The sequence below is a fragment of the Agelaius phoeniceus genome, chromosome 3 (assembly GCF_051311805.1).
Source record: "Agelaius phoeniceus isolate bAgePho1 chromosome 3, bAgePho1.hap1, whole genome shotgun sequence".
In the NCBI taxonomy this organism is placed as follows: domain Eukaryota; kingdom Metazoa; phylum Chordata; class Aves; order Passeriformes; family Icteridae; genus Agelaius; species Agelaius phoeniceus.
Genome location: NC_135267.1, coordinates 84672074 through 84691778, shown reverse-complemented (window position 1 = coordinate 84691778; position 19705 = coordinate 84672074). Strand labels below are relative to the sequence as shown.

The following is a 19705-nucleotide window of genomic DNA, read 5'->3' as shown; positions in this document are numbered from 1 at the left end:
ACTTAAGGAACATATCAGCTGTAGATGGCTCATCTACAAAAGGTTGTTATTTCAGCATCCAAACTAGAATTTCTTGAGATGTGGTTACTTACCAATGTAGGCCGCTCCATCAGTCACCATGTATTTGTTACGATTCAATTTGGGAAGCGAAGTGTTCTTCTGTTCTTTAAGGAAGCAGGCACTCTCTTCCTCAAGGTCAAAGAATTTCTGCCATAAAATAGAAGGAGGCACAGGTTAATGAGAATTGCTCTGTAAGAGACAGAAAAAATACAGTCTGTTCTCTAATCTTTATTGAAAATGAGTTGGTACTACAGAAGAGCTTGAGTGTTTATTGCCAAGCATTAACTTTAATAAAATGCTGCATGTATTTCTAATTCAGTTCTCATAGTTTGTGATCCTCCTGCCTTGGCATTCTGAACTATACAAAGTATATGGCTACTGCATGCTAAAAGCAATACAGTGCCAGGTAGTAAAGGCTATAAAAATGAAAAAAAACCAAACATCTTTCTGTTCTCCATGGTAAGAGCCAGGAACTTTAACTCATTTCCTCATTTTTCAAGGGACACTGGGGTTTGAAGTCTGCTTCAGGATTGGGACCAGCAGACACAACAACAGCTGAATTAATACCTCTGCAATCACACATTGCATAGTTTCCAACAGGAAACTTACCATTTCAGAAATTTAGAAGCTTCCCAGGACTGAATTTGGTATTAAGAGATCAAATTTTCCAGGCAACAAGAGGAAAATGTTTTACCCTGGAGAGTGAAGTATGAGCAAGATTTATTTATTTGTTTATTTATCATTTTAGAGTTATATGCACTCCTCATCAGTAACAGACAAAAATAAGTAAGAATATACCTGCACAACTCAAAAATAGATTCATGTGGACGCTCAAGAATAACTTGATAGATGTTCCTTGCCATTTTTTTGTGTTTTCCAGTTGTCGAGAGACAGTTTTGTTCTAGGTCATAACTTCTGCAGGCCCTTTCAAAGCACACACCTTTTTCTGTTCAGCACTGCACCCAACAGAGCTGGCCCCTTCCTGCTGCTCCTTTCAGAGTTAGAGCAGGCATTTGTGCACACAAGATTCATTTACAGGGTCAAGTACACAAAACTTAAGGAATACAGGAATTAAGGTCCCAAGAAGCACAATGGTGAGCTCTTCACCTTGAGTCTGCCCTTTCTGATTCAAGCTTTAATTTCATGAGCACATGTGCATAGGAGAGCTCCCTGCTTCAGCAGCAGTTTGATATACAGGTTACTCCTTGCCCTTTGGCTGTGTGCTTATAGCCTTTAGTCCTCAAACAAAGCTTTCTAGGTGCAGGTTCTTCCAGTGATCATGTTCTTCAGAGTACTTGTATTGAGTTTGCATTCTCAAAACAGTTTCAGTTGAAAACAGTAATTATTAATGCCTCTGTGAATGGGACTTGGAGATGCTGAAAGTGCCAGGTGTAACAGGGTTACAGTGCCCTAACCTATACTTGCAGTAAGGCAATACCAAAACTTGCATTAGCCTGGTCAGAAACCAGGAGAAACCAGGAGGAGATTCCCATCCAACAGAGAAATTACATTTGCATCTCCTTCTCCAGGATGACCATTGGCAAACCAGCTGCAGCCAGCCATTGGCACTCACTGGAAACTTTCAAGCCAAACTGGTCTTTCCATAGGGATAAGGAAAAAAAAAAAGGAAAACAATCAAGACAAGGCATATCACAAGGATCAAAAGCTAAATGAAAAATAAGAAGTAACTGAGTATGCTTTGTAGGATGTATTATCCCCAAAAGAACAGGACAACAGGGGGATAGGTGCAGATGTGTGTGGCATTTTGGTCAGAACCATATAGAGGTATTGTGACAGCCTAGCAATTTTAAGTGTAATTTCAATCAGAATTTGTAACAGGTTTCTCTTAAAATTGCAGTGGTTTTGTATATAAACACACATAATACAAGTCTGCAAGACAGTTTTTTTTTGTACTGAGGTTAGTTTATGTTTTCTCACTGCCAAAGCAGAACCAAGAGGGAAAAGGAATGTTTTCAATAGTTAAAAGTTAGTTTTTTACTTTTTTAACCTATTCTTTCTCCTCCGTACACACACATAGTTTTGTTTCACTTTGACCCTGGCTATAACAGATGAATACAGAAAAAATGCAGCTTTAAAAAGCAGTTGCTCATCTGACATGCATTTTTAATTAAAAGAGTATTGAGATGGAGCCCATGGCACTGTTTTCAGCCAAAATCAAATTGATACCAGCAAACTCTGACCCTTGGGCTATTACAAATACCAAGGTTTATTTAAGACAGTGGTTCCATTTCCCAGACTGGGAAATGTGATGCACAGCACAGAGATAACTGACATAGTGTTGTATCTTTACAACTCTCTACAGCTGATTTTTTTACTGAAAGTTGGTTTTGTTTTTTCTAACTGCAGAGATTCTAGCTGGACCATTCACCTAGAACAGATGTTGAGGAGTAGTTTTTTTCCTTTTATCATTTAGTTCTTGACAAGATAAATTCTGTACAAAAGATTTTACCTGCTGTAAATAGATGGCAATGAATATACGTATTAGGTACCCACTTGGAAAAAAATTTTGAATATGTAAATAGAATTTTGATGATAAATATGGAAAAAGCTAGAACTTACTTAAAATTGAAGTGGCTTAAACAGAGTCAGCTATGTATGGGTTTTTTTGACTTAAAGCCACACTTTAGGCTGCTTTTTTACTGAGGGAATTTATAATAACAACATACATTATAACAAAAAGCTCTATTTCTAGATATGCATAATGTACTTATTGTGTGTATAAGAAATAGTACTTCCTTTTTAGAATTGTTGTCAATTTTCAAAAATCCATAAGGATTTATGGGATTATTAATTTAGGAAATCAACATAATCCAGCAGATTATTTAGAAGTATTACCTAAAAAAACACAAAACAAAACCAAAAAACCCCACAAATCCACCCCACCAGGATCCAAGGTGCCTGATTTCTAGTGTGCCTCAATTTCATAAAAGTGACGTGTGTCACACTGGAAGTAGCAATTACCATACATTCTGTTCTCTAATGCATTTGTATGGTATTTCTCACTTTCCTGTGCTGCATGTCTAATGTGGCCCCAGAGTGGCGTTTCTGGTCTTCACAGTTTTCATTTTGTAGTCTGAATTTAATGTAAAATCTTCATTATTTTTTCCTGTACTTTTCACTTGACTGAAGAAAAAGTAGATGCTTACACAGCTTAACAGGAAGGTAATGAGAATGCAGACTAAATCACATTTTTGTGCTGTCAGATTGACTCTTATCTCACAGTATAAACATGACCAGTGGCTACAGTTCACTCTGTGGGTTTTGCTGTGAGAGACCACATGTGGTGTTTTGCACAGGCTGTCCACCACACTGACTGTCTTTTGGCACCTATCTATTTTTCTGACTTAATTTTGAGTTCTGTTACTACAAGGAGTAAATTATGTTCAATATCTTACATTTCCTGATATTTAAAGACTTTGATAATAACAGAAAAAATTCTCAGTTGTTATTTTTTCTTGATTCTTTTTTTTGGGGGGGGGGGGAATATCTTATATTTTAAAGCAATATGGATTATACTTACAACTTTCAAACTACAGCTTGGAACTTCAGTGCAAATAGCTTTCAGAGATGAAACAAAGTTAAAAGTAAGGGGATCTGTGTCTCTTGAGAAACTTATGAGAAGTCGTACTTTGATACTTCGTAAAACTAATGCTTCTCTTATCTTCCCATCTAAATACGGCCAGTACCTGCAGAGAAAGAAGAGAACATTTGCAGAGAACTTTAAAACATGTGGGAGAGCCGCAGGCAGAGGGCGCTGCTGGCCAGCCCAGGCACGGCCACCCAGGATTTCCCTGATGGCGCAGGTCAGGGAACTGGGACACCGCATCTCTCCCTGGCTGACATCCCTTGTTTAACCCCTCCGCACTGGGACAGCGCAGGCTGGGGACTGGAATGCCTTCTGCAATTTCTCCTTGGGAAACAGAGCTGCTGTGCAGGGTGCCTGCATCCTTCAGGAGCAGCAGGTGAGATGGGTTGCTTAAGGAGGATGCTATGTGATGAGGATTGCAGGAATTCTGCCAGGAATGGGATGGTGGCTTCCATGGTGATATTCTCACAATTGATAGTTAGATTTGTATTCCTGACATTTAGTGGGAGTAGGTTAGGGCAGGGAGAATTAAACAAAGAAAAATGCATGCTTTCTACATTCCAGTAGCATCAAGACATCTGGGCTAATGAAATCTGAGCTCTACCATGCCAGAAGATAAATTAGAAGCATGAACTGGGAGCTGGCAAGGCAGAAAAGCTGGGGCAGTGCCTCGAACACAAAGCCATGATGAAGGAAAAATGTTGAAGAATTCACACTGGTGGCTTTCCTGGATGTCCCTAATCCAGTAGAGAGAATAAAGTAAGGAGGAGCCCAGGAGATAACATACAACACTGTAGTGGTTCTACATACTAAGATGCTTTCCAACATAAAGGAGAAGTAGGAGGGATACATATAGTGAGACTGAGGTTCCTACAGCACTGCCCATGATTCTTTCCCTGTGATGCAGGCTGTACATAACGAGTTTATTGGAAAAACTCTCTCATAGACTTAGAGCAGTTTATGCTTATCAGTAATATGTTAATTATTTTTTGAAAAATTTGAACAGAACAGGTCTAAATAGAAAAGAGTACATAACCACATGCTTAGTTTGGCTTAACTGTGTTCAAATAAAATGCATAGATGGAATAGCAGGCTTTGCTAGATTCTAAATTCATTGTGAGCATTATCAAGAGTAGGAGGGACCAGTGGATACTTGCCTCCTGAGCAGGATGGTTTTGAGGCACTCTGGCTCCAGTGTTGGGCCCATGAATGGTTTTTAATGGTCCATACAAACTGGCTGTTTGAAAAAATTGTGGTTTTGTTTGGTTTTAGCGCCTCTCAGTTAACCAAACTGTGATATCATTCAAATATAATCTATTCTGAACTGGGAATTTTCATTTATATGTGTATGCCAGTAAGATAATGACATTTCCCACACTGTATACAAGTCACCACACATTATTTCTCTCCTAACACACACACACTTTGTCATGTTGAATATCTGCATGATACTCATAATATGCCAGTAGTTGTGGTCTCAGAATAGTCAATATAATAGTGTAAGAAATAGGATTTGTGTACAAGCAGACTGTTATATTCCTGGGTCCCAGTCAACATTCAGATGGTCAGACTAGACAATTTCTGATCTCCTTCAACAGACAGATCCAAATCTTAGGACCCAGAACTGGAAATGTCCTCTTAGGTCCCAATTCTGCTCCCATTTAAGTCAATGGCAGGACTCTCACTGATTTCAATAAGAGCAGAATTGGGCCACAAGAAAAGGGTGCACAATAGTAACTAACCTCCTGTGGGTTCATTTTCCCCAGCAGACCCCCCTGGCATTATGGTAACCAGCTGGGCCTGGGCCTGGGCACTCACCGTTTGGCGTTGGTGTTGATGACAATGGGCAAATAGTCCATGACAGCAATGTACACAAACTGCTTGGCATCATCAATAACACTGTAGATAGCTTCGATATCCAGGACTCTGTCCTTGGGGCAGAAGAGTTTAGGTGAGTTCTGTGAAAGGAAAAGTTCAAATATGGTATTAAAAATGATTTATTTTCTCTCCCCCTCAGTCTTCTTGAGATGAGAAGTAGTATCCATTATTTTAGCAGAGATTATTAACTAATACCTTCAGCTGTCTTGCTAGAATACTCAAAGCTACAAAGGCAAGCTACTTGCTTACTTGGCCCTCATTTAGGTGTACACATTTAGGTGTAACTGTGGGTAAAATGCAAGACACAGACTTCAAAACATCCACTGTCATGAAAGAAGCTGTAATTGAAGTTACATTTCAGAGAACTTTGTTCCAAAGAGCCCCAGGACTGGTTTCTATTGGATAAAGTGTTCATATGTTCTTGCCACATGAGTATGATCCTTCACTTGTGAGCAGGAATTAAGTGTTTTATGTCAGTTACAGGGAGACACTGCAGTTTTGCAAGAAACTTATCTTTAAAACAAAGCTCCACCAGAACAGACCTGCTACAAGCCCAGATTGCAGCTTTTCTGTCTCCTGCCTGGGGCTGTTGAAGGCAAGGTGAAGCCAGTGGAAATTGCTCATCTGAGGCAGACATGCCCAGGACTTTCTACTCTGCTGCACAAGCAGGGAGAGAAAAGTGAGCCCCCCTTTCAAGTTGCTTGCAGGTAACAACTTCATTCCTGGGACAAAGGCTGTCGAAGGCACCTTAACCCAGCTGGAACAGGTGTTTTCCTGCCACTGCATCACCTTCTCACCTTTGTTACTTGCTTGGGTTGCAGCTGACATCCAGATGGGCATCTTTCCTTTAGGGAAAGATCCCAGGGGTTTTATCTTCCTTAATTTCAGCCTGTCACAGTGGTTTCTTTTTACTAATTGGTGTTCTTAAGGATTTACTACAACTAAGCACAGAAAATACTAGAAAATTAACCATAGCAAGATTTCAAGACCAATATTCCAGATCCATTCCTGAACACTAAAAAAGCAAAACCTCTTATACTTTATCAGCCAGTCTGAAAGATGAGTTTGTTGCTAAGCAACACTAAGCTATGATTCCCAAGTATAACAAAAAAATTCAATGACTGTGTATGGCGCTTGTTTTATATAGCACAAACATTGAAATAAGTTTTCAAAAAACTAATTTCAGCTCTAGAAAAAAGTGTAAAGTTATTTAAATATGGTTAAAATATTAAATATAACTTATTTCAATTATCTGACACTTTTAGGAGGTTATTGCTCCGAGATGTTATTCTTATCACTTGTATTATTTTCCTGAACTTTTAAGTTACAGAACAGCCGAAGAAAGAAATTGTCATGCATTTGTCTTCTTTGGATGCGTTCAATACAAATATTTATTTACATCTGAAAGTGAAAGACTTCCTGAAGATAATTAGGACAAAAGTCTCAGTAAAAACTCTCAGTGTAGCACTGTGCTTTGGCATTCCACTTGTTACTCTGTGGCACAGCTGATCCCTGCCCCACAGCCATGGACTGGCTTAGGGCTTGTCTCCATGCTGTGTAGCATTTGCTGTACTGATCAAGTACCCACTTGTTCCTCCTTTTCACCTACCAGGAACAGGCCTTTATTCTGGCTGGGAATGTCTGGAATAACCTTTCCATGCCCCTGCTGGGGGGGTGTGCTATCCCAAACCCACAGGGAGGCAGCAGCCTGTTTCTGCCCCAGGCAGGACTGCCACAGCATCAAGGGAACTGCCTGGCTCCTGGGAACCTCCTTGTGATCATTAGTTCAGGAACACACAGCAGCATTAACACTTGGTCCACCAGCCAGTCCCAAGCAGCTCCAGTTCTGCACTTAAGAGGGGCATGTCAGCCCAAGTGGTTGTGGATACAAATTCAGTTAGCTCTCGGAGCTGGACTTCAGTGATCTGAGCTTCTGAGTACCACTGAGTCCTTCCTTTTGTTTTCTAAAGTGAAGTGCCAAGAGAAGAGGCTTCCATGCCTACAGGAAAGGAAAAAAATCACAGAGGAAGGGAACACTCTGCAAACTGAAAAAAAAGGTATAGTGTCTCTCCATCTGCCTTTGTCTAGGATCCCAGATTCCTTAAACTGGGCCTTAACCAGCTTTCAATTATGTGTTCCCCTCCAGGATCAACTTTCAGCAGGATTTCTCCATTTCTTACAGATTTCTTAGAAAGGAGTAGGATTTCATTTCACAGTGCATTAGCAAACTGTCCAAAATTCTGTCTCTCATATAAGGTAGTCTTTAGGATTCTCCAGAATCAATGGAAGTGTCCATTTTTTAAAACCACTATTAATTCTGGCTGTCTTAGGCACTTCCACACTTTTACTCCAAAATAGTTTGCTGTCTATCCACTGATTGTAAGAGTAGGAAAAATCCTGGACAGCAGAACATTGCCTGGTGCCCAGCAGGTGAAGGGGAACCCTGCCCTGTATAGCCACACATCTGCACTGTCTGATGCCAGTGGCTGTACAACTTAATAGTGGGCTATGCGACATAACATGGCTATAAAGCAACGGTGGTTTTGCCCTTGTTATAGAGAATGGAAAAATAGTCTCAGCAACTTTATTTATATTCCTGATTTTGAAAGGGTGGTTTACACTCATGTAATTACCCCCAAAATTAATAACACTCCACATCTTCCATCATCTCTCTCACTGGGTACTTTTTTCCAGTTTTGCTACATCACTGATGAGATGGAGGACTCCATTTCTTTCCATTAAAAATACAGACACAGACAGTGCTTCCATGGGGATAAGTGCTTGGATTTTAGAAGTTTTAAAATGTCATTTAAAAATAAAGCTGAAGTAGATGACCTTGTACAGAAGTATGAATGCTTTGCAATAGGGTGAATCCTTATAAATTACATTGATAAAAATGCAAGCTCTGCTTGTTCTGTATAATTTTCTATGTCTAATTCATGGTTCATTTACTCCCAAGTCATTCATATTCTACCTATTAGTATAAATAAAAGAATTTAATTTGAAGTGTCTCTGTATCGTTTTCTGAACATGACTGGAAAAGTGTTGAACATTGCAGAGAAAGGGAAATTGCATAATGCTCAAATGAAATCCTGGAGTATCTAAAGCCCTGGAAAATTGCATGTCATAAAAAACAGAATTAAAAAAAATTGTGATTTTTTAAATTTCCAGGTCTTTCAAAGATCTTGTGGGTTAAGTACATTTTTTCCCTATCCTCCCCCCCAACCCCTGGAACTCCTTTCAGAACTTACCGACACAAAAGCTTCCGATTTTGTCTCATTCAGCTGCAGTGTCAGTTTATTTTGAGTATCGTACACTCCATAGAGTCTCTTAGACCAACTTGGAGGTACTTTATTCTTATACCTTAATGAGCTGTACAGGGCAAATATCCTTTGTAAATCCAGGACCAGGCAGCTACAGTTGTATACGATGACGCCAAGTTCCTTCATCTGTGAAATTAAAAGTTGGGTCATTAGTGATGTTTTCGCTGATGGATCTGTGGAAGAATGCAGCAAGAACACAAAAACCTCACCTTGGGTACCCCAGCTTTCTGGGTGTCAGTTTCTTCACATGTTAAAAGGGAGATAATGATGCTTTTCTCCCACAGAAAGTACTCTGTAAGCATCAACATTCTTACATATAAATTATGAGGGAAAATAGTCCAAGTAAATACAGACAGCAGAGTACAAGTAAATTCTTTAGCCTTCAACAGGCTAAAGTTCACAGTCCCACTTCTCATTTAGGTAAAGGCATGTCTCTTGATCATCATAAATCTTGTTTGGCAGAGATTTCATTAATTGTACACTCCTAGTACCTAAGCTGCTGACAGAATTTTATGCTGAATGTATTGTCTGGCTTTTGTAATCAAAGCGTAACCACATGCTCACTCTCTTCCCTTCCTTTGCTTTAGAACAGCTCAAGAAAGGACTGGTGTGGGCCTGGATGCTATTGACCTCTCATTGCCTGTATTTAATAATACTTCAGCCATCTTCTAAAACAAAGCAAGAAGAAAATCTGCATGTATCTGTTGGAAAACCATATGTACAATAAATATTTAAAAGATCCATGCTGGTTTTCTGCAGGCAAACTCTCTTGGTAGCATGCCTGTGAAGTCTGCCTGGCATGAAGAAGAAAATAAGGGTAATATGAACTCTCCAGCATGCTTGCCCTTTCAATCCAAAATATTCCCACTGATGTTATTCCCTTAGATGAGATCTCCACAGTTACACAGACTACTTTCTGGTAAAAGCATATCTTTCTGTAAAGCCTGTGGGAACCCTGAACCCCGCACTGATGATATCTCAGAGCTTGTTCCAGTGCAATTCTCCCTGACTGCAGATGAGAACCTCTCTGCAGGAATGGGCAGAGGGAAAGTGAAGGATAGAATTGAACCTTGACTCCTTCTGTGGTGGGTGAACACCAGAACTGCAGTGAGAAGGAAATTCTATGGGTGACACATTCTTCATGTCCCTGACCTGGAAATACCACATCCCTAAGAATACACAAACACTGAGCTACCTCATTCCTAAATATTTGCCAAACAGTCGTAACCACAGGAACAAGACTTAATCCTACTGCTACCTAAATCAGAATATTTCTGCAAGCTTCTTTAATCTGTTAGCCTGCACAAGCTGAAATTTGCAGAGTTGGAAAACCAGAAATACCGTACTCCAGTCTTTCATTTCTGGATAAGCCAGTAAATTAATTTTGGTGCTAAATATAAATATGACCAACATCTTAGCTGAAGAATCTATTTGGAATAACATCTTTAATTTTTCCCCTGGGTACTGGTATCTTTGAAGATGCTCCTATATTCAGCTCTAGGCCGTCCCCATAGTCTGGGCACTATTTGTCTCCAAATATTTTTAACTGTACATTAGCACTGTTTTCACTGTGTGCTGCCAATACAGCTCTCTTAATTGCCAGGCATGCCATTGCAGAGGACTTGCTAATAGTACTCTGTTACATCTATCTGCATAATGTAGTTTAATCGGCTTTTCATGGCTGTTAGTTGATTCTGACATAATTATGTGGTTACAGTTTTCCTTTCATTTATCAGTCCCATTATTACCATTCCACTTTATCCATTCTATTAAAAGTAAAGATAAAAGGGTCCTCACAGCACACCAGAAGCTGCCAGGATTGCATCTGCATGAGCAACTCTTTTTGCATCAGGAGTGACTGCAGTGCGTCCCCTCCCCGTGAATTAAGAGATTGCCCTTCTGCCTAAGTGGTTCCTCGTGTAGAGACAGGGAGAAAGCCAGGGGCACTAATGGGTTTTGTTAAATGCCACTTTCACAGCTCACCACCTAGCCGGAGTGCCAAAGGAAGCATCAGGCACGCCTTAGCGCCAGCCTCTCCCCAGGAGCCGGAGCGCACGGGAGCGGGGGAGCGGAGCCTCCCCGGAGCTGCTGCGGGAGCCGCGGGGATGCCCGGCTGGGGGCGGCCGCTCCCGCCCGCAGGGAACAGGCGCAAAGCACGGGCTGCAGTGAAGCCACCCAGAGATGCGGTTACAGCCAGTAATGAACGCTCCCTTCCCAAGGTGTTGCGTCTTGCAGCTGGCTTCTCAAAGCATTGATCAAAGCTTTTCCTACTTCTGAAGCTTTTCCCCACGGGATTCCCTAATACATGATAGAGGCAGGGCTCCTCTCCTTCGCTGGGAAAACACAGATATCCTCTGCTGCCTGTTTCCATTAAGATTTTATAAACTTAAGTTCAAATTTAACTCAACTTGAACAGTAGATTCAAAGCTATAGGAAGAGGGCAACAGCAACTCTGATGCTTGTTGCGCAAACCGAATTTTCTTAAGAAACCGGTTTCGATGTCAGCCCGTCACTTTGTGACCCTCTCAGATTAAGGGTGATACATCCCCTTGAAATGCAAACAATGCATGTACATAGTAAAACCCCACCAGTCCCCTTTCTTGTGTAACAGCCCCAGTAAGTTTGGAGACAAAAAAACCCAAAACAACTGTTTCAGAAGCACCTTCTACACTGAGCCTAGTTTTACTCCCATACTCTGAGGTGAGGAGAAACTGCTCTTCTTCCTATTAATGATGAAGCTTTATAATCCTGGAGGCATAGGGGGCAGCAGGAATCTGGTAGTGACAGATTTAGTATGAAGTGGTATGACATCTAAATAAGGGAAAAGACTTTCTCTTCTGTTTGAGACTGCTGTCATTACAGACTTTTTTATAGTAGTCTCAAGAGGAGAAGCAGAAAAAACCATCTATATTGTAAGAATCAAAATCTGAGTGTTGTTCCCTGACTTGTCATCATGGAAACCTTCAGCTAAGCATCATTTGAGGTATCTGTTAAGGTAAAACCCTTCAGGGCAGGAGCTCTTCAGGCAAAGGAAGTATTTCTCCATCCTACGTTTTAAGAGCAATTAATACAGTAATGAAAATGTCACTAAAAATTAAAGTGAAGATGATCTCAAAAAATCAAAAGCTTAATGAAACTAAGGAAGATAAATGTGAAATGAAAAGATGGAGTCACAAATTGATTACTACAAAGTGGAACAAAAGTTTTTGGAAGATAAAGTTGTACAGTTGCTTGTGAGTGACATTTCCAGGGCATGTGCCAGGAACTGAGGAAAGGAATGGTTATCTGCACAGAGAATTTTCTGTCCTCTCTTGAGCAGATTTCTTCTCCTCTTTATAAAGAAATACCATGCATGCTCTAATCAAAGAATGGAAAATATAGGAACTGGTTTTCCTTGTTTTTCCCCATGCCATTTACCTTTGTGTAGAGCATCTCTTAAAGACTACGAAATTACTGCTTGACTTCCTTGCCAATAAGGGCTTTCTTAAAGCACCAGAAGAGTGAATAATTATACTTGGCTTAAGAAATATGGTTTCCTCCCACTGCACAGTGATACTCTAACTACAGAGCTCAGTTAAGCTATGAAAAGTAATAAATATGGCCTAGATAGAAAAATGGTAATTTTTATGACAAGAGGAGGAATTCCTTGCTAAATTGGACAAAAAGCAGCATTTCAAAAACAGGAATTTTAGCTTATTCTTTTTCCATGTGCATTCATAGGCATCCTATGCAAAAGGAAGAAAAAACATGGGAAAAGAGCCCGAACAATCCAGACTGTGAACACAGAGCTCTGTAAGATTCCTACACTGAGAAACAGAGTTAGCAGGACGTTTCAGGTACGTTTGGGTCACAGGCCAGAGAGGGTGTTCCATGTGTCCTTACCCTGCACTGTGCAGACCAGACAGCTCATTTTATATTTACCTTGAGCTCCACTCTGAGAGACAACCCCGCTGTGTAGGCAAGGTACTATTTGACCTACATAAGAGTGCCACAATCTGGTTCACAGCTTGCAGTATCTGAGTCGTGGCAAATGTAGCAGGAAGCTTTAGAAAACCCCTTGCTTAAAGAAAAAGTTTTTGGTAGTTGTTCACACCCAAACCTGATCCTGTAAACAACAGGCAGCTCTCCTCAGGCATGAATTACCATTTGCCCAAAAGATCCAGCCACTGGCAGATGCCAGGAATGCATTGCCCGTGCTACAGAAACTCTGGATTAACTACAGGTAGCCTATTGCACCCAAAATATACTACAGTAGACTTTTGGCATACAGGATAGTGTATGCATCTGTCATTTGCCTGTGTTTGAAAATGTATTTAATTGTGCATTTGAGCCTCTGATTTTTTTAATGACAAATTTCTAAATGAATGACTGAGCAAAGCCAGAATCACAAGAGGGTAAACTAATGCAGTAACAAAAAGCACTCCATACTGATAATCAATTACTAAAGCCTCAGATTTCAATAGCTTCTAAATAAAAGTAATATACAATGTATTCATTATCAGCTTAAGACAAATCACAGATATTTACACTGGTACACTAATCTTTTCATAAAATATGCTCTAATTATCCAGTTACCCAGAACTCCAAACATACTTTCTTTTTTATTATCAAGCTTACCTGATCCTTACTGCAGGCCTCCCTTATGTTTTCATGTGATATCCTTTAATACTGAGTAAATATTTCCTTACCATACATAGCACCACTGAAGGCTGCCTCTGTGCAGGTATTCTTTACCTCTCTTTACCCATATGTGTGCCTATCCCATGCCAGGCACAGGTGACAGCTGAGGGGTGGCCTGTGGCAGCAGTGCAGGAGGAGAAGGGCATTCTGATAGGGTGGCCACCAACAGAGAGAGAGTCAGAGATTTGAGAAAGGTTAAGAAGTGTCTCTCTGTGCAGAGTTGTTTGCTGTGACTGCTGTAGCACACTTTGCTGAAGAGGCTGACAGGAGCAGTGCTCACCACAAATGCACTCAGGCAGCCCAGTTTTGATGTAAGCCAAACGTGCAATCTGATGCTGAACAGGCTGAGAAGGCTGTAGCACTGCCTGGGCCCTCTCCCACAAACCTCTGCAGCTGTTACAGTGTACCACAACAGCAAAAGGATGTGCCTCAGCTAACACTTCACTAGAAACTGCAACCTACCCTGACACTCCTGAGACAAAAACCCTCCTCCTGTGCTTGGCTAGTGATACAGTACAGAGACTGCACACTTTATGTTAAAATCTAATGTAATTTAGTGAAATCCAAATCCAGCACAGTCCTGCTTCTGCTCAGGTTCCACTTTTTCTTTTCCTTTGCTAAGAAAATCAGAGCTACACTGATATTGGGAAATACTAAGCAGAAAACATTAATACAAATGGGAAAGCACTGTTTTCTCAGAAAGTTAATAAAACTCTGTCTAGCTTAAACCATTGGAAAGTGAATAAATCTAAATTAACAGCATCTTTGGATGTCAGAAATCATCTAGGGCACAATAAATGTTATTACTTGAATTCTCTGTTATTTTGACAGCGACAAATTGCTTTTGAATATTACTTACAGAATTCAAACAGATTAAATTTTGAGATTAACTATTTCATTGTTTAATTGTGCAACTTTCCTGTTTTCTATAGACAATTTACTGAATCTATGGTATTTTTAAAATCTTGCATTCAGCTCTCAACCATTCTCAAATTAATCAAAAACCTTGTGAGTCTTGCACTTGGATCTCTCTTGTGCCTGGCCTATGTCCTAGAGTTTTGTAGGTTTTACACTTCTGTCATCTAAGGGTAAAGGTTAATTTTCTATTGTGTAGGTTTTAAGTAATTTGAAAATAATTGCCAGGTAGAATTTCGAATGAACTAGAAAAAAAGCCCTTCCAATTGACAAAAAAATGGAATTTCAACCTGAGCCAGAAACTCAATCTATCACTGAAAATGGAAAACTGTCACTCAAGCCACTGTCTGGAAATAAATCTTAGCATGTGACCAAGAAAAGGTGATGCATTTGATAGAGAGTGCACCCAGCATTGGCACTGAATGTCCATATAAAACCATGACAAGTTTTCACCAAAGGAAAGGAAGTGGTATAAGTGGACTGACTGTACCACTGAAGTTGATAAATTTGAATTGTCAGCCACCAGCAGTTCACTGGTCTTTAATTCTCACCTTCTCAAAAGTACATTTGATAGATTTGGAACTGTAGACCATGCAGAATAAAAGTCCCAAGAAGTTACAACTTCATATGTACTTTTACTAATATTACCTAATGACAAAAAGCTGCTATGATAAGGCAGAGAAGATCTTTGATGAGCTGCTGATTTTTGTATTCTCTTTTTTTTTTTCCAGTGGTCCATAGGCAAAGAACACAAAACTGCATTGTGATGCTCTACTAATTTCCGCTTCACTTTATCCACACCATTATTTTTCATAGCACCCTGATCTTAAGAAAACCATGCTGAGAAAAAAAAGATAGGCTTAGCATTTCATTTCTGCTGAAAAGTAGTGCTGCTGATACACAAAGCAAGTTAGGCACCCAGGCAGAATAGGGGCTTATTTTAAAATGGTGTGGTTTAAAGAGAATTTTGTGATGAAGAGGTAGCAATGCATATTCAAAGTAGAAATCCCCTGTGTCCTCATCGCATTAGAAAGAAGCCCCATCACGATTTTTCTTTTCAGCCATCTGTTCTATCGATACTAAAAACTCAGCAAAAATAAATTTGCTTGCAGAAAAAAATCAAATATAGTTTGTTTAAGCCATGGACCACTCTGTGATGATGTTTACATAGACCCTACCACAGAATTGTGAATGCAAGTTTGGGCTTTGTACTGCTGTTGTTTAAGCTCACTAACAAATCAAGCCTGACACATGGCTAATTGTCAGAGCAAGCCAGAAGCAGAACTGAATCAGTTAAAAATTCATTACCATATAATCTATCAGCATAATTAATATCACTTGGCATAATCACAGCCTAATTTATAATTTTCAAATGAATTTTCAGTTTATAGTTTCATTACCCCCTCAAAACACTTGCAGGCGCAAGTGTCTTCTTTAGGGGAAATGGAAGCTTGCAACTGCAAGAAAACATTTTTCTAGGATCATGTTTGATTTATGTCTTGCTTTACCACAGGAAATCTAATTAATGTGAATTCTAATTTGATTCTGTTTCTCTTTTGAAACTATTTTGTTCCTTTTGTCAAAGAAAAGTGCAAGCTGGAAAGAAAAGGATCATGTTGTCTTGGCCTCCCATCTCACTGCTGGCAAGCTGCATCACATTTCAGTCTTGGTGTCATTCACATGAGATTAAAAAATTCCCTTCTCCAGCAGAACCATAAGAAAACTAGTAGGTGAAGTGAAAGAGCCTGCTAGCTTCTGAAAAGGGCTGGACTCTCCTTCACCACCTAAATGTGTGCACCTCCCTGAAGCCTCTTTCCATCTCCCCTGCACCAGAGGCTGTCCTGTCAGCCCTTATCTCACAGTCTCCCCAGGCAGCAGCAGGAAATCACAGCAGGAGCCCTCAGCATTTGTTCTCATGCTAAGCAATGCTGCAAAGGGCAGCCTGCACACATCTTCTGCTGTGCAACAGAGACAGGAGAGTGCAAAGGGCTGATCTCAGAGTAAGGGCAGTATTTATGTCTAAACATTTCTCTCAAAGCACACAGTCTCTTTGGGGCTTTCAGTTCCATGGCCTTCAGGGAAATGCAACAGCATGTAGTTGACTAATTGGATGCATTATTTCTAACGTTACTGACACACACAGTGGGTTTTCCTTTTGCAAACTGAGTAGAGATTGGTAGCAGGCATGCTGGGGACACAAACCAGGACAATGACATTGCATATGAATTATTGCTGTAACTGTTGAGCTTTGCCAGACTACCTGATCAGAATAAGAAACCTATTTTCTTGGTGTAAGCAGAGGGCCAAAGGCACCAATTAATTTTTGACTGAGCCTTGATTAAATTCAGTGTACAGGACCTTGAGGTAAGCTAGAAATCCAAGCAGTTTAGATACATAAGGCAATTTAGGCAAATGGTACACAGCCAGCCTCAGAACAATGGCTAGTCAATGTGAAAATCTATTTTAGAAATCCACTGTGCTCTCTGCCCTTTTTTCTTGAGTAACCATCTTAGATATTTGGGAGGTCTCTGGCTGCTTCAACATGGAAGCAATTTGTCTTGTAAAGATACAATCCTGAAAGAGGTTCTTAGGAAGAAAAATTGTAGCTAAATTATTACATCATATTTCTGCCTCCTGCCTGTAACGGTAAAATTGGGAAGACAGAATGACAGACTGTGTAAAGCTGGAAGGACCCACTGGAGGTTATCTAGTCTAGCCTCCCTCCTGCCAGGGTCATCCTAGAGCATATTGCACAGGATGGCACCCAGACAGTTCTTGAATACCTCCAGTGATGGAGACACCACAACCTCTCTGTAAAATCTGTTTCACTGCACAGACACCCACACAGTAAAGTTATTCCCCATATTCAGGTGTGCATCCATTTCTGTGCATCCATTTCTGGCCATTGCCTCCTGTCCTATTGCTTGGCACCACCACACAGAACCTGGCTCCATCCTCAACACCCTCCCTTGAGATACTTACAGACACTGATGAAATCCCCTCTCAGTCATCTCTTCACCAGGCTAAACAGGGTGAGTTTCTTCAGCTATTTTTTGTGAGGTGCTCTAGCACTACATTTGAAAGAAATGCTTAGGAATTCATCATACTGATTAGAAAAAGTTGCCTGTCCAGTATCACGATTCCTGACTTCCACAGTTCTCTGAAGACACTTAACAACTCTGTTTGCTCAATACACCTCCCTCATGCAGGGATTAATAGTTTTCCACTGTGCAGTTCCAGGGAAACGTCAGTGACTTCACTGTTTTGATGACTGCTGTTTACTTAGAAAAGCTAAGGAAGCTGACTGCATGATGACTTCTAAACCAGGCCCTGATGCTTATGACGACAGTATCAAAATCTGAAAAGGTTAGTGATGACATTAATGCTGCACATTCATATGGAAGGAATGCTTTGTCAGAGTCTATTTTGTTCTGCTTGATGACTTATGGGTATAGAAAGACGAGATTTTATTCTGAACTGTGGAATCATTTGTCTTTTATAAAATGACTGAAATGATTGTCCTTCCTTACCCTGACTCATGGAGATTTATGCCATGGTATTTCAGCCTGATTTACTGTGTGTCTTTTTCACAGGACAATACCAAATCCAGTTTTCCATGAAAGGATTCAAACTTTCAAGCAGAAGGTGACTGGGCTCCATCTGGGAACCTTTTGGAGTTAAGACAGTTCTGAATGAAGACATTTTTCTAGGGGGGAACTGTCATCTGTGCAATATCAAAGCGTGTGTGCGTGGGTGGAATCACATATTGGGAATACACTTTCATGATTATTTTAATGTTGTTATTTTAATTGTTTAGTTGAACAAGATTGATCTGATGGGGTATGCTAATATCTAAATCCCTCTGAGAGGAACCTTCCTCCATTTGTTAACATCACTGACCAAGATTAGTTGCCAGCAAATTCTTGTGGAAGATGACAGAATAGACTGTGGTGCATTAGCTCCCCCAGCAGAGATTCAGCTGGGGTTAAACAAACAAGTTTTCTTTCACCATAACATAAATCAAATTTTTGGGAAAGTGGTGGATTTACTGCCTTTTTTATATCTATGTAAGTTTACTGGTTATTTCAGACTACCCCTGGGTAGATCACTGCAGAGATGTGCCTAGAAACAATTTTCATCTCTGCAACCATTGTCTTTTTGATGATTTGTTTTAAAGGCAAGACAACTGCCAGGTGAGCTACTTGTGATGCAGTTTCTGGGAGATCCTCCCAAACAGTTTTTATAAATTTCAACAACTTAACTCTTAGGCTACTGTTCCTTATCCCTAGGCCATGGACTCGTGCAAGCACGCCTCACCAGTGTTGACTATTCACCAGTATGTGCTTCAAGATAGCAGAAGCAGTTTTAAAAGCTGTCTCCTTTTTTGCATGCACTTTCGTGGATGATTTTCTATCCTTTGTGCAGTGGTGTACAGTTTGTATCCTGGCAGTAAATTCCTGCATGCCTCCAGCTCCTAAACACTTTTAGAACCCATCCGAAATTCTCAAGTCTGATAATGCTAGTAAACTGATATAATTTGTCAAGTATCTGAGGGACCTGTAATAAACCAGAACCAATCATACTCTCTTTGCAACATCTGACTCTTAATTAAGACATAGTAATGGTAAGGTATTAAAAAAGTATTAGAAGTATTAAAAAGTAAGTAAATTATTATGAGGTTAAATGTACTGGAGAAAGAACCTTCTATTTTCCTTTGGGTTTTGGAGATCCAACTACCTGAATATGCCATGCTACTTTGGAAAGAAGACAGTTTATCAATTCAAAATGGATATTCCATAATTTTGCTCTGCAGAGTTATTATTTATTGATTTACAATCTATTCTTGATTACTCCAACAGCAGGTAAACCTGTTCACAGGACTTCCACAGCAACTAAAAAAAAAGATGAGAAGAAAATTGAATCATAGAATGGTTTGCATTCAAAACGTCTGAAGAGATCATCTATTCCAACCCCCTGCTATAGGCAGGGATGCCATTCACTAGCCCTGACTGCTCAGGGCCTCATCCACCCTGTCCTTGAACATCTCCAGGGATGGAGTATTCATAATTTCTCTGGGCCAACCTGTTCCAGTGCCCAGCTACCCTCACAGTCCAGAATTTCTTCCTAAAATCCGACCTAAATCTACTCACATTAAGCCTGGCATTCAGCAATATTCAGGTACCTGAAAATTCCATGCTGCTTTGGAAAGATGTCAGTTTATCTGTTCAAACCAAATATTCCA

General features: G+C 40.1%; 1 protein-coding gene and 1 long non-coding RNA gene across 6 annotated transcripts in view; one reads left to right on the top strand and one right to left on the bottom strand.

Annotated features, from left to right (window-relative positions):
- Window positions 1-19705, bottom strand: part of PLD5 (phospholipase D family member 5) — a 176580-nt gene that overhangs the window by 12278 nt on the left and 144597 nt on the right. For all 5 annotated transcript variants that reach the window (XM_054630036.2, XM_077175773.1, XM_077175774.1 and 2 more), the window contains 4 exons: window positions 8797-8994; window positions 5486-5625; window positions 3602-3767; window positions 93-207 (listed from right to left, as the gene is read on the bottom strand). In XM_054630036.2, the coding sequence (XP_054486011.2) occupies window positions 93-207; window positions 3602-3767; window positions 5486-5625; window positions 8797-8994 (619 nt within the window). The remainder of the gene's footprint in view (window positions 1-92; window positions 208-3601; window positions 3768-5485; window positions 5626-8796; window positions 8995-19705) is intronic.
- LOC143693591 (uncharacterized) lies at window positions 3916-18169 on the top strand. The gene is made up of 4 exons (XR_013181435.1): window positions 3916-4043; window positions 12589-12704; window positions 17698-17829; window positions 18057-18169. It is a non-coding gene; the product is annotated as an uncharacterized LOC143693591 (long non-coding RNA).